This window comes from Leptosomus discolor, chromosome 16 (assembly GCF_034619465.1).
Source record: "Leptosomus discolor isolate bLepDis1 chromosome 16, bLepDis1.hap2, whole genome shotgun sequence".
Classification (NCBI taxonomy): Eukaryota; Metazoa; Chordata; class Aves; order Leptosomiformes; family Leptosomidae; genus Leptosomus; species Leptosomus discolor.
In genome coordinates, this window is record NC_141406.1 from 12,490,780 (window position 1) to 12,501,495 (window position 10,716).

General features: G+C 56.6%; 1 protein-coding gene and 5 non-coding genes across 6 annotated transcripts; 5 read left to right on the top strand and 1 right to left on the bottom strand.

Moving 5' to 3' along the window:
• Window positions 1-402: 402 nt before the first annotated feature.
• TRNAA-UGC (transfer RNA alanine (anticodon UGC)) lies at window positions 403-474 on the bottom strand. Its single transcript has one exon. It is a non-coding gene; the product is annotated as a tRNA-Ala (tRNA).
• Window positions 475-671: 197 nt separating this feature from the next.
• On the top strand, window positions 672-743 carry TRNAD-GUC (transfer RNA aspartic acid (anticodon GUC)). Its single transcript has one exon. It is a non-coding gene; the product is annotated as a tRNA-Asp (tRNA).
• Window positions 744-1,207: 464 nt separating this feature from the next.
• Window positions 1,208-1,280, top strand: TRNAF-GAA (transfer RNA phenylalanine (anticodon GAA)). Its single transcript has one exon. It is a non-coding gene; the product is annotated as a tRNA-Phe (tRNA).
• A 209-nt stretch (window positions 1,281-1,489) lies between these two features.
• Window positions 1,490-1,561, top strand: TRNAD-GUC (transfer RNA aspartic acid (anticodon GUC)). Its single transcript has one exon. It is a non-coding gene; the product is annotated as a tRNA-Asp (tRNA).
• Window positions 1,562-1,936: 375 nt separating this feature from the next.
• TRNAA-UGC (transfer RNA alanine (anticodon UGC)) lies at window positions 1,937-2,008 on the top strand. The gene has a single exon. It is a non-coding gene; the product is annotated as a tRNA-Ala (tRNA).
• Window positions 2,009-5,157: 3,149 nt separating this feature from the next.
• UBC (ubiquitin C) lies at window positions 5,158-6,783 on the top strand. Its single transcript, XM_086474470.1, has 2 exons — window positions 5,158-5,271; window positions 5,781-6,783. The coding sequence occupies exon 2, from the start codon at window positions 5,787-5,789 to the stop codon at window positions 6,702-6,704; it is 918 nt and encodes a 305-aa protein (XP_086330596.1). The 5' UTR covers window positions 5,158-5,271; window positions 5,781-5,786; the 3' UTR covers window positions 6,705-6,783.
• Window positions 6,784-10,716: the final 3,933 nt, after the last annotated feature.

The window sequence follows — 10,716 nt, forward strand, 5'->3', positions numbered from 1 at the left end:
TGCCCTGTGGGCAGGAGGCAGCTGGTGTGACCCCACCACAGAAGAGGTGGATGCCTGCGCCCGCTGCACCCCCTGTGTTAAAAATACCTAGTGCTGGTGAAACACCAGCTTTTGGCTTTCGAGCAAGAAGGGAAATCCTTGGTTGTAGCTGTGTGTTTGTCGTGTCAACGCCGCAGTGTTCAGCAGCAGCCAGGGCCGGAGGGGCTCTGGGCTGGGCTCCTCTCTGAGCGGGAGCTGCAGCGGAGGTGTGCAAGCTGCTCTGTGCTTCTGGGAGGGAAGAGGGGGAAAAAAAAAGGAAAACACCATCCTCCTTACAAATTACGGCCTTTTTGTGAAATGGGGCGAGAGAAAGCGAAAAGAACCGGCTTCAGGAGGCAAGAGCAGGAAAAAAGGCAAGAAAAGTGGAGATGCCGGGGATTGAACCCGGGGCCTCATACATGCAAAGCATGCGCTCTACCACTGAGCTACATCCCCCGCCTGCCACCGCTCTCGCGCCCAGCGGATGCAGACGTACTGCAGGCCGCGCGCCACGCCCAGCGGCTCCCACCGCCCCGCGCCACCTCCCGCGCGCCCGCCCCGCCTCCCGCAGCCGCGCGTCGCGCCCCGGCAGCATCTGCGGGAGGCGGCCGCGGCCTTGTAGGGGAAGGCGGGAAAAAAACTCCGCGTGCCCGTCCTCGTTAGTATAGTGGTGAGTATCCCCGCCTGTCACGCGGGAGACCGGGGTTCGATTCCCCGACGGGGAGGCTATTAATTTTGTTCCCCGCTGACGTTTTTTTGCCCGGGCCGCCGCGCAGGCGTTTGTGACAAACGGGCGTGGAACCGCGGGGCCTGCGGGCGGAGGCCCGCGTCATACACAGGGGGGTATATATATATGTATATATATATATATATATACACATCCCAGGGGCAGCCTGGGGACGGCGGAGGCAAAGCAGGCAGAGCTGCGTATGACGGCAGCGCGGGGGGGGGGGGGGGGGGGGGTGTGTCGGCGTGTGAGCCGCCAGCTGCCGCTAGTATTTGGGGGTTCCCTGGGGTCCCACCTGCGCCCCGCGGGGGGCTGGAAAGCCGGGTGAAGGGGGGAAGGTGGGGGGCCGCTGAGCGCTGCTGCTGCATGGGTGAAACCCGCGGGGGGAGCGCAGGCCCTGGCCGGGGTCCGCGGGTGGGCTGGGCGGGGTCGTATCTGCGGCCAGCAGAGGGCCGCCGCGCAGCCGAAATAGCTCAGTTGGGAGAGCGTTAGACTGAAGATCTAAAGGTCCCTGGTTCGATCCCGGGTTTCGGCAGAACCGTTTTCTCGCTCGACGGCGGGTCCTTTTGCCGCCGAGGGGAGCGGGATGCGGGTCTGCGGCCTGCGCGCCGGGCGGGGGCGGCTGTCCCCGGTGTCAGTTTGGGGCAGGAACGGCTTCCCCGAGGGCGGCAGCCGCGGTTGGACCTCTGCCCAGCGGCGGCTCCTCCGGTATGCCCGGAGCCGCCGAGAAAACCTAACAGGTGATCCTCGTTAGTATAGTGGTGAGTATCCCCGCCTGTCACGCGGGAGACCGGGGTTCGATTCCCCGACGGGGAGACCAGAGAAATTTTTATTCTTTCCAGTTGGTTTTTTTTTTTTATTTTGGTCGAGTACCGGTTTTTCTAATTTCCGAAGGAACGCGAAGTAAAAAAAAAAAAGAGCAGAGTTTTGTGTGTGCAAACCCAGACTGTTCCCGGACTTCTAAGCGTTGCCTGAAGCTCACACCCATCTTTGTGCATAGCCCGATCCCGGGGGGGGGCACAGGGCTGCCCGTGTCCCCGCCCTGCGCGGGGCGCGGCCGGCGCCCACGCACCTCCCTGCCCGCCCTTCCCCGCGTACCCTCCCCACCACCCGCCCCGCCGCTTCCCCATCACGGCGGGGACGGGCTGGCGGAGGGACCTGACCACCAGGCAGGGTGGGCCTGGCGGGCCGGGGGATGTAGCTCAGCGGTAGAGCGCATGCTTTGCATGTATGAGGTCCCGGGTTCAATCCCCGGCATCTCCACACACGCCCTTCGTTTTTCTTTTTTACCCCCCCCCCCGGTGATATATTTTTATCCGAGGTTAAAGTTGCCACGTACACATTAAACCACCGCAAACTGCCCCGTGACCGCGCGGCCCAAAAAGGCCCTCGGTGGCAGTTTCCCGGTGGCACAAAATGGCATTTTTTGGTCGCTCAGTTCTCCTCAGGGCTACGCAAACATTCAAGGTTCTCGCGTCTCTCTGGGTATTTCGTTGCCACGCTGAGGCCCTGCAGACGCAGAGCAGCCCAAAAAGGAGGAAGGAAGCACCAAACCCTGAAATGCAGGGGGCCGCTGGCCTGCCAGCCCTGCCCGACACCTCTCCAGCCCAGATCCCAGCAGAGCTGGCTGCAAGCAAACCAGCACAGAGCTGGCTCAGGGTCCCTGCGCCACATTCCCAGAGCCAAAGGAGAAGGCACAAAAGCTGGGAACACCACAGGCGAGACGGTGCAGGAGCTTTTCCCCAGCTCTGCGGTGTCCTGCTCTGGCTGGAGGCTCACGGGCAGCCCCTTGGCAGCGTGACCAGGCTTCACTCGGCGCAGGTCGGGAGGAGCTCTGGGGAAACAAGCTCCCTGCTGTGATCTCCTCAGGCTGGCTGGGCTCACGCTGTTCTGTCTCACCCCAGAAAGTCTTCCGAGCTGGGAGGGCTGAAAGGTAGGGCACAGAGAGACCAAAGCCCACAGAGCTTGAAACAGCTTTTCTCTACACAGTTCCGTTACCAGCCGTTTTATCTGCACTGTTCAGTTATCAACGGCGTGTCCAGCTTAGGGAGAGCTGACTAGTGAGAGGTGTAAAATGACATTTCCTGCCAAAATGGTTAAAACACTCCTTGTGCTATTTACTCATGTTACTTCTTCTTGTTATTTTGAGCCAAATGTTTAGCTACAGCACTAGTAAGTGTGAAGATCCCTGTTGTAAATAACTCCCTGGACAGGATCTCTGTGGGCAGCCGTCCTGGAATATACCCTGCACACGAATACAAGAAAGAGACGGGTCCTGCCCCAGAGAGTTTGTGGTAACAGGCATGAAGGAACAGAGTTTTTGGCAGGGGAAATCAGTATTTGTCAGTACAATAGGTCATGGACTGTTAGGCCCAACCTCCTACCAGTCACCAAGCTTGCCTTGAAATTGTAGCAAGGGGTACTCGTGCAGTGTAGGAGAAACACGGGGTGGCTTTGTTCACAGAAAGCCCCTCCCAGCTCGGGACAGCGCTGTTCTCCTGCAAACCAGGCGGATGTATGTAAGGACTGTTGCGTTAGGGCCTAACATCTGCCTGGCAATCTGAATAGAACAGAACTGTGAACCTTTAGGGGTGTGCTGCTCCGCCATCCGATCCAGACATCAGGTACAAGCTCACTCGGGATGCTCAGCGGTTGGCTGCCTGCCCTAATGAGCTGAACAGCACTGTATCATCTTGATTTCTTTCCATTACAAAACTCGGTCTCGTGACAAAATATGCTGCCGTGTGCCTTTGCAACTAGTTTCAGACCAGCCCCGAGTGCTCACTCTGTGACTAAAAGAGTAAGCTTAGCATCATGATTCACTTTCAGGCGAGAAATTACCTAAATCCGAAAGGCTGTTCCAATCTTTTATGTTCATACGACTCCAAATGCACACAACGTAAGCCTCTGAGCACCATTCTAACCTGAGAAGAACCAAAAGTCTTTTGTGGAATTTTTTTTTTTTCCGCAGCTAAAGGACCGGGGTGTTTGAGGTTATTATTACTATAGCAATGCTGAGTTTTAATAGAAAGGCAAGGCAGCAGAGGCTCCCCAGAGCTCTCCCCTCCTGTAAAAGCTCCATGTGTCAGGCCAACGCAGGCCGGTTTCCCTCAAACCAATCACAAAGCTGTTGCTGGGCCTCTGCTCCCTTCCTACTGGTGTGCAGCCTTGGGTGTTATCTGTGTCCCTTCGGCAGGCAGCAGTTTTCCTTGGGTGCCGGCAAACGAAGGATTTTGCAGGCGGATTGAACCGAGTGGCACCTCGTGAATCTTGCAAACAAAGCCCTGTTCTCAGCTATGCCCTTGAATGGCTGTGTAGTTTGGCTAGGATGGCACAGGAGCCACCTGAGTGCAACAGAGATCTGCCAGAAGGTGCTCTGTAAGTGAGATCAGAGTAAGAAATAGGCATTATTATCATTATTTCTATTTATGAGTGATTTTACCCCAGCAGCAAGGCCTTAGTCCCGCGTTATAAACTCCATTATACCTCAGATGCATCCTCGGCTTCACGAGTGCACGTATAGTCACCAATCGTACCGCAGGCAGACTGCAGGACTCGGATCTCTTTATCCGTCAGGCCTGCTTTGTCCCTCCCTTCACCTCTCTGGGCTGCCTGATCCCCGGCCCCTGGCAGGAGTCTCCCGCAGCCGCCCTGTCCTGCTGCGGGCCCTGTCCTTCAGGCTGCTCCAGCCTTGGGCCACGGCCGGTGTCGGGCATCGCTGTGGCACTTGGGCACTGCCTTGTTTTCCCCATCCCTTGCTCCACGGGCCATGGGGGCACAGAGGGCCGGGCACAGACCCGCCTGCAGACCTCACCTGTGCCATTGCAGCAGGTTTGTGCCTGCTCACACCACTCCTGGTCCTGGGTGGGGGAGACCACGCTCCCCCACCACATCTCTCCCTCTAGCATGCTGAAACACATCGGAGGCTTCTTAAATGGAAATACGCGGCTTCCTTCGGGTGAAATCAAGGGTCCCTCTCCCTACAGGCGCCTCAGAAACTGCCTCCCAGCGAGGCCCACGGCACAGCTGCCCCACACCCTGCCCCAGGGACGAAAATCAAGGAGGCGCTTTTGAAACGCAACTGTAGGGGTTAAATCCCTGAATAAAATGTACGGCTGTGACAAGAAGATGCAGGCACTGGGGCCTCTCTCAAGCCGAAAGGCTCGGCTCGCTGCGGCCCCACAGGCCTCCCCGTGCCCTGGCGCCGCTCCGCGGTTCCAGGCCAGGTTTTCCCCCGCGCTCCTGTGCGCACCCTCTGCCCGCCCCCGCGCCCCCCGCCTGCCTGAACAGCCTCATTACCTCGCGCGGTGCCGACTCCTCCGCGCTGCCGGGCCTCACTTCCTGCCGCCCCCACAGCAGAGCCGCGGCGCGCGCCGTAGGGAAAATAGTGCCTGGCGGAGCGATCCGAGCCGCGGGGGCGGGGCGGCAGAGGCAATATAAGGGGCGGGAGGGGAATGTGTGGCGCAGTTGTAGCTGTATAAACCCGGGCGAGTGTTTCGCTGTCGGCTTGGCCTGCGAGCCCTGCGGTGAGTGCTCCGCGGTTCGGCTTCGCCCTCTCTCCGCGGCGGGACGGGAGGGGAGAGCCGCTTGTGGCGGCGGGGCTTAGACGCGTGCTGGGTGTCCGGGCGGGAGGGGGAAGGGATGCAGCTGGCGGAGATGGCGGGCCGTGGGCCGGGACGTTCCCCCCGCCCCCACCGGCAGCCCCCCGAGCCGGCGGCGGAGATGGACGGGAGGGGGGAGTACGAGAAGCCACCAGCAAAATGGCGGCCGCGCAGGCGCAGCGGCCCTTTCAAGATGGTGGCGGGCGCGCGCGCGCCTTGGGCGGGAAGGGGAACGGGGCGGGTGGCCCCGCCTGGTTTGGGGTTGTGGGCGGGTCTTGCGCCGTGACGTCAGCGGGCGGGGAGCGGGGCCAGGCCGCTCCCAACGGGTGCAGCCCCGCCGGTACCGTGCTGGGCTCCTGCTGCTCGGCCCGGCTGAGCCTGCCGGGAGGGGGAAGGGGGAAATGGCTAAAGCACAGTGGTCTCTCTTCTTGCAGGAAAACATGCAGATCTTCGTGAAGACCCTGACAGGCAAGACCATCACCCTGGAGGTCGAGCCCAGTGACACCATTGAGAATGTCAAGGCCAAGATCCAGGACAAGGAGGGCATTCCCCCCGATCAGCAGAGGCTGATCTTTGCTGGCAAGCAGCTGGAGGATGGTCGCACCCTGTCCGACTACAACATCCAGAAGGAATCCACCCTCCATCTCGTGCTGCGCCTGAGGGGTGGCATGCAGATCTTCGTGAAGACCCTGACAGGCAAGACCATCACCTTGGAGGTCGAGCCCAGTGACACCATTGAGAATGTCAAGGCCAAGATCCAGGACAAGGAGGGCATTCCCCCCGATCAGCAGAGGCTGATCTTCGCTGGCAAGCAGCTGGAGGATGGTCGCACCCTGTCCGACTACAACATCCAGAAGGAGTCCACCCTCCATCTCGTGCTGCGCCTGAGGGGTGGCATGCAGATCTTCGTGAAGACCCTGACAGGCAAGACCATCACCTTGGAGGTCGAGCCCAGTGACACCATTGAGAATGTCAAGGCCAAGATCCAGGACAAGGAGGGCATTCCCCCCGATCAGCAGAGGCTGATCTTCGCTGGCAAGCAGCTGGAGGATGGTCGCACCCTGTCTGACTACAACATCCAGAAGGAATCCACCCTCCATCTCGTGCTGCGCCTGAGGGGTGGCATGCAGATCTTCGTGAAGACCCTGACAGGCAAGACCATCACCCTGGAGGTCGAGCCCAGTGACACCATTGAGAATGTCAAGGCCAAGATCCAGGACAAGGAGGGCATTCCCCCCGATCAGCAGAGGCTGATCTTTGCTGGCAAGCAGCTGGAGGATGGTCGCACCCTGTCCGACTACAACATCCAGAAGGAATCCACCCTCCATCTCGTGCTGCGCCTGAGGGGTGGTAACTGAACTGGCTGCTTGTGGCTTGTTTCCAAGTAAAAGTTCCTCTGCACTTGTTCATTCCAATAAAGCTGTTGCATCCACAAAACTTTGTGTCTCAAGTGATGTGAACAACTCTATGCCGTTAACCAAATTAGCTAGCTAATAAAACTATAATTATATCGTTTTCACATAAAAAGGTATTGCAAAACTGCCTTATGCAAGGCTTACACATGCCTGGCAAGCGTAACTAATCCTTCAGCTGTGGTTTTGCTGAGTTTGTATAAGTGTTTTCATAACCAGCTGAAGCCCTGGCTGAAGTTCAGTGCCAGCCTGCTGATGCTAGGCAGCTGTTAGGGTTACGTGAGTGTGGGTCAGTGATGTGAAAACGCAATTGTCCTTGAGCTGGCGGGTGTTGATAGTGCAGCTTTCCCCAATAATTGCCAGGTCCTGCCCCTGGTGTGTGCGTGTTGATGGAGTAACAGGGAAAGGGTAATTCCACAGTTTGTCAAAGGCCAGCAGCCTGCTCGGGTGGTTGGATGTCCCGGCTGATCCTGAAGCCCTTGGCCCAGCAGCTGAGAAGCGTTGTGGCTCGTGCAAGTCTCGCCACCGAGTTACGGGGTAGACATTTTTTTTGGAAAGCACATTAAGCGAACTGAAACTTGGGATGTCCTAGGTTATTTAAAGTCTTTCAGAATGTGCTTTGTTCCAGCTGGGCACAAAGGGGAAGTGCTCAAGTATTGATGAGCTGAAATGTCAGGGAGCAAGTTCCTGTCTGCTGTAGAAGCCCGGGCAAAAGGCACGTCTGCACTGAAGTGTTCTGTGGGGAAGCGGCGGTTGCTGGATGTGGGAGCTCATGAGGAGTTCACGCTGTGCTGGCCATTGGGAAGTGAGAAAAGGGGGAGGCTGGAGAGAAATGTACCTGTTACCGAGAGCGGTGATGGGACACGTCTTTGGGAGGGGAGGTGGTGGGAGCTGGAAAAGCGTCTTCAGATGATGACTGACCTCAGTGGGACCTGCAGTGACCTTAGACTATCCGGAGTGGAAGGGTGGGGCAGCAGGGTTTGCCTCAAGTAACACCGAGTGTTAATTATTCTTGATTAAGGGAGCGGTGGAAGATGCTCTTGGTGCTCTGTGGCCTGCAAGGACCACGTTTGGGCGACTGGGATCTGCGCTGAGTTGGAGGAAGCCGTGGGACGACACCACTGAGCTGGAGCTTGAGTCGGTGTTGGGACCCCACTGAGCTCCTGGTGCGTCCCCGGGGGGAGGCTGCTCCTGGCTGTGTGGGGTGGTGGGTGCTGGGGGAGGGCTGGGTGGGAGGTGCAGCCTGCATTGGGGGTTCAGTCCCGTTAGCAGAGGGGCACTGGGGGGACCCTTGCTCAGCCCATGTGCCCCTCCGCTGATGGGACTGAACCCCCAACCAATCCAGTCGTAAAGCTTGACGATGCGTGGTCTGTCCCAGTCGTCCGAATTTATAGAGCAATTAAAAATCCAGCAGCCCTTCAGCAGGGTGTGGGGTGTGCTGTGACGGGGCTCCTCAAAGGTGGGTGCCTGGTCCAGTTCGGGGGTGGGTGTTCCTGGAATGAAGGGAGCTGCTCTTACATAAAAAGGAAGAAGCCGCAGGCTATTTATGCTTTCATAACTGCTTTCTGTAAGTGCCTTGGAAGCTTTTTCTTGGAAACCTGGTGATCAAAAAGCTGGAAAAAACTGCAAGTGATTCTGATTTGAAAGTGGCCTGATTGCCGTGGGGGGAAGAGCTGGAGGAGGACATGGGGACGCTCAATGAATGTCAAAAGCCTGCACAAATGACTGCAGTGCTGTGTTTTAAGAATTTCTTTTATTTTAAATACCTCACTGAAAAAAACCCCTACAATGCTTAAAAGCTACAATGCTGTACAAATACGTCGCCTGGAGCTGTGATCCGAGTGGATGCGCTGCAGCCAGGCAAAGCGGAGAGCTTGGTGGAGGAGAAACCTGCGCTGAGGTTTCATGAGCTGAGTCGAAGTGCTGATCTCTGCAGGTCGCTTTGCTGGGTCTGACGGACTTCCAAGGGTTGTTAACGGTGGCAGCGGGAACGCTTCAGGGGGCGGCACCTGGGAGCGGAGACCACAGCTCGGGTAGGATAAACCATAGAACGGCGATGTTTGGTGAAAACAGCAAAGCATTTTGTAGACATTAAGGATGTCTTTTTTTCCAACCACGAAAGTTGGTGCTGTCGTCCCTCAGACACTGCACGGGGTTCGCGGTGTCCCGCGTGCCTCAGGGTACCTCCTGGAAGTTCCTTGGGTTTATTGGTTTTGGAAGGAAAACTCCTTTCACAGGATTTCTTTCTAGCAAAATGTTTTAAAGTAAGGGGAGGCACAGCACCTACTTCGTGCTGGGTCTGAAAGCATTGCAGCTGGGGAAGTGGAGTATGGCCAGCAGCTGCCTCCCCTCCGGAGACCCGGCTGGTGTGGAATAGAGACATGTCAATTGGTCTGGCAGTTAAACAATCCAGGTAAAAGGGGTCTGGATGAAAAAAAGACACAATTAAGTGTAAAGATACAAATGCAGGTGTTCCACCAAGGTGAAGGCAAGAGTCAGGTCCTCTGCTGTGGTGGCCTCTGCCCGGGTGGGAGTGTGGGACGCTGGGTTTATCGGTACCAAATCACTGTGAGTCGACAGAAAGTAGCAGGGGTCGCCTTGAAGGAGCGCAGGCTGAGCAACGCGCTTGCCTTGCACCGACCGGTACCGGACCTGACCAAAGGCTTCGAGGACGAGAAACCAGCGGTGGTGCCTGGGGTGAGGTGGAGGCCTCACAGCCCGGTGTTGCTTCAGTAGAGCCAGAGAAGAACCCCCACGCCTCCAGATGTTGCTTCAGTAAAGCCAGAGAAGACCCCACACCTCTGCACAAGATGCCTTTGTTCTCTGCCACTTCCCCCCCCTTTTTTGATCTGACAACACCACAAGCCTCGTTAAGAGCCAGTCAGCACAAGATAATTGACTTCGTCCCACCTTGCCAAGAGTATAAACTTGGCGTTTAGAATCCTCTATTTTGAGGACGAGAACAACTACTAGACAGGTTGATGGGCCTGGATCTCTCCTCGCCAAGCAGGGACGCCTCTTTGGTAAGACTTGTGCCTCCGGCTTTGTTGGATGTTTCTCAGGAAAATCTGGCTAACGAAAGGGCTGTATTACTGACGTGAGCTCCACTTTTGCAGTAAATGTGTTTATCAATGGCAATTCCGAACTTCTTGTATCTATCACCTTAATAAACTACCTAGCTTTGCAACTTCGCATGTCTGTCTCGCTGAAGGTCCGAGGCAGGACTGTGGAACAGACAAGCGTTGACTCTAATAAGTGGCTACACACATCTAATCCTTAGTGATAAACCATTGACCAAGTCTGGGACTAGGACTGGATCTAACTGTACTCTCTGAAGGAGTTTGGAGGGTAAGGGGGTCCTCTCTGAACCTCGTGGCACAACGGGAGGGCTTCCCTTGCCGCTTTTGTTTCTCTAGATCCTTATTCATAAACCATTGACCAAATCCGAGATTAAGGGTGGATCTAGCTGCACCCAGGCTCCTCTCTGAGAAGGAGTTTAGAGAGCAAGGGGGTCCACTCATGATTCAACAGGAGGATCTCCTTATTCCGTGCATCCTTAGGTGTAAACCCATGGACCAGTTCAGTGGGAGGGCCCCCCTCAGCCACTTGTCAAACTCGTTAGCCTTCTATGTGACAGGGAGCTGTGGGCTTGGGTCTCCCTGTGGCATCCACACGTCACGTCGTGGAACACGGCGTTTTGCTCCAGTTTCTACACCTTTTGGCTCAGATCGACTCCCAGTTTGGACAGCGGGGTGATGCGTGTAATTGTTTTAAAATAGGCTGCCACGAACTGGACTCTTTGTTTTTTATTTTCTGCTGACTTCTGCTTTTGGGGATGAGTCTCAACCAGGCTTTTATTCAGGGCCACTTTAGATGCACAAGACGGACAAAAGACCCAATTCCTTGGAAAAACAGAGGCGTCTTAAGAGGCGATGGATGTTTTCACCTTGGGGAGAGC